Consider the following 2,311-nt stretch of genomic DNA (forward strand, 5'->3'; position numbering starts at 1 on the left):
GTGAGGGGAGTTCGCATTGGAGGGATCCTCAAAGCACAGAACGAGGAAACGTGGGATCTTGGGACTAAAAGAAATTATCTGATGGGGGATGTACGAGACCTGAGTCGGGAAGACGCCAAATCCCACAGTCTTATCGCTACTAGATCAATAATATTTACGAGGTTGGTGTACATGTGGTGTGGAGGAGACCAACACTCACAAAAGGGAGGGGGAGAGAGAATTTCTTGAAAATGTATCACCCGTACCTAAGCGGGAAAGGAGGTGCCTATTTAGTGAGTCACTCAAAATACAAATTTCATGTTATTTCGACCTCATTTTGTAAGAGCATAACGCGAATTTGGTCGGAAATTCACAATTGCTTTTTTGCGCGCTTCGCGTGTGTTGCGCTTCTGCGCTGCATTCATGCACTCTTGGTATTGCTCATGTGAATTTACCTCCATCTTTGTTTATTATTAATTTTATATTTTTCAGGGTAGAAAAGTTAAAAAGCTGGTAGTCCTAGGCAAGCATTGGCACATACAGCACAACGATAAAAGTTCATTTACGATAGTGACTCGTTAAGATCGAAACGACGAACTACGTATACATGTAAGAGTACATAGGCATCGACTGGACTAACTGTCGCGCGTAATCCATCCGCCTCGCCATGAGAAACTCTGGTTCCACCACATCTGCCATCAACTCGTATCGTTCCATCATCTCCTCTGCACGAGCATCAACCGGCTGGGGCAAGAAGTCATCAACCTTGATTATCTTGAAAGATCCAGGCATGAATGACGGAGGATGTGGGGCAGAATCCGTTCGTCCCCAGTACGGCTGCTTCGATAAATCTGAACGCGTTCTTTGGATACTTCAACGTAACTTGGGTCAGAACGTGCTTGTCGCTGAACCAAGAGAAATGCCAGTGGTCGTTTAAATCCGTCAACAAACTCAGCGGATAGCAATTGAGAGGCGCCTTCATGCTGCAGCTCACAAGTTGACCAATTGCTTGAGGAACATGGCCCGGTTCGACTTTCTTCTTGAGCTCGATCACCAAGCTGACCCCAGCCAGCTTAATCAGTGGGTTCTTCGCTGTTCGATTGATGAGCAATACATCAGCTGTGCCTTTCATAGCAAACGGGAGTCTTGGGTCCACGATGTTAAGAACTGATTTATCGCCCGCAATGTCATCCAACAAGAAGTCTCCTCGATCCATCAGCGTCTTCAAATGCTGCTGCAAGTACGCCATGTACCCAGCCCTTTGACTTTCCTCGCTCTCCACGATTTTTGGAATCCACGAATAACCGGCGATGGAAGTATCGACTGGCTCCTTGACATCAGGAATATTTTCGGTCAAGCGCATCTTCTTGACAATTCGCTCTTCCATCGCAGTATTCAGATCGGAAAACGAATACGCAGACGCCTTCTCATCTCGTTCCCTGAGAACCTTATTCATTGACATCTCCACTTGCTCTACAGTCAGTGGCGTTGTCGCTGCAGACATCTCTTTTGAGATAGTACCGTCTTGCTCCGGAACCACCACCAGCACGTGAATTTCATCGGTGGATGGCGATAGCATCCCCGCCAGCACTTTCTTGAGGCCGGACTCTCCCTGCAGCTCCATTTCTTCTTGCGTTAGAGATTTGACGAGAGCAGTCTTCTCGCCCTTCTTCAGCTTCTTCACATCTTCAGTGAGGCTCGACAGCCATGCGTTGCCCCCCGCCTTCGCCAGGAAGAGCTGCAGGTTCTTGGCGTCGCATGTGATCGTCGATGCGTTCTTCTCCTTGATCGCGTCCTTCAAGTGCCCCACGGACTTGTTCTCGTCAATGTCCACAGGGAACGCGCTCCCAGCCACACCAACGACGACACAGTACAAAGTAACCATAGTTCCTCGAGCCGCTGATTCTGGAATGAGATAAGGTTGCACGCGGGAAAAGAAGGGGGTATTTGCACACGTTCTCCCAGAGTCCCGTGCTAGTCCAGCGATTTCGTTTACCCTGTCATAACCGTTTCGAATCGAATACTCATTTTAAAAGCAGTTTTTAAAAGCAGCTTCCTTTTCACAAATAATATTGTGACGGGGTCACACAGTAGAGGAAGTTGGTTTCCGAGAGTAAGCTTATACAAACTCTCAGTGAGCGGCAGTCCACAGGTCTCTTTTTACTTAAAGGGAGCGAGGTGACCAATTAAAGGGAGGGTTTAAGCTGAGTATATTTATAGGTAGGCTAAGCTTGATTTAAATATACAAACAAGTAGTCACCTATAGAAAAGCAATGTCATCCGCCAATGGTTGGCCTCGGACAACCTTGGTACTTTGTACCAAACATCCCGA

At 47.4% G+C, this 2,311-nt stretch overlaps 1 protein-coding gene across 1 annotated transcript; it reads right to left on the minus strand.

Annotated features, from left to right (window-relative positions):
- Window positions 1–558: 558 nt before the first annotated feature.
- PITG_20170 (Crinkler (CRN) family protein) lies at window positions 559–1,882 on the minus strand (the record flags this gene model as incomplete). The annotated part of the gene is made up of 1 exon (XM_002895653.1): window positions 559–1,882. The coding sequence occupies one exon, from the start codon at window positions 1,862–1,864 to the stop codon at window positions 740–742; it is 1,125 nt and encodes a 374-aa protein (XP_002895699.1).
- Window positions 1,883–2,311: the final 429 nt, after the last annotated feature.

This window comes from Phytophthora infestans, genomic scaffold (assembly GCF_000142945.1).
Source record: "Phytophthora infestans T30-4 supercont1.143 genomic scaffold, whole genome shotgun sequence".
NCBI lineage: Eukaryota > Oomycota > Peronosporomycetes > Peronosporales > Peronosporaceae > Phytophthora > Phytophthora infestans.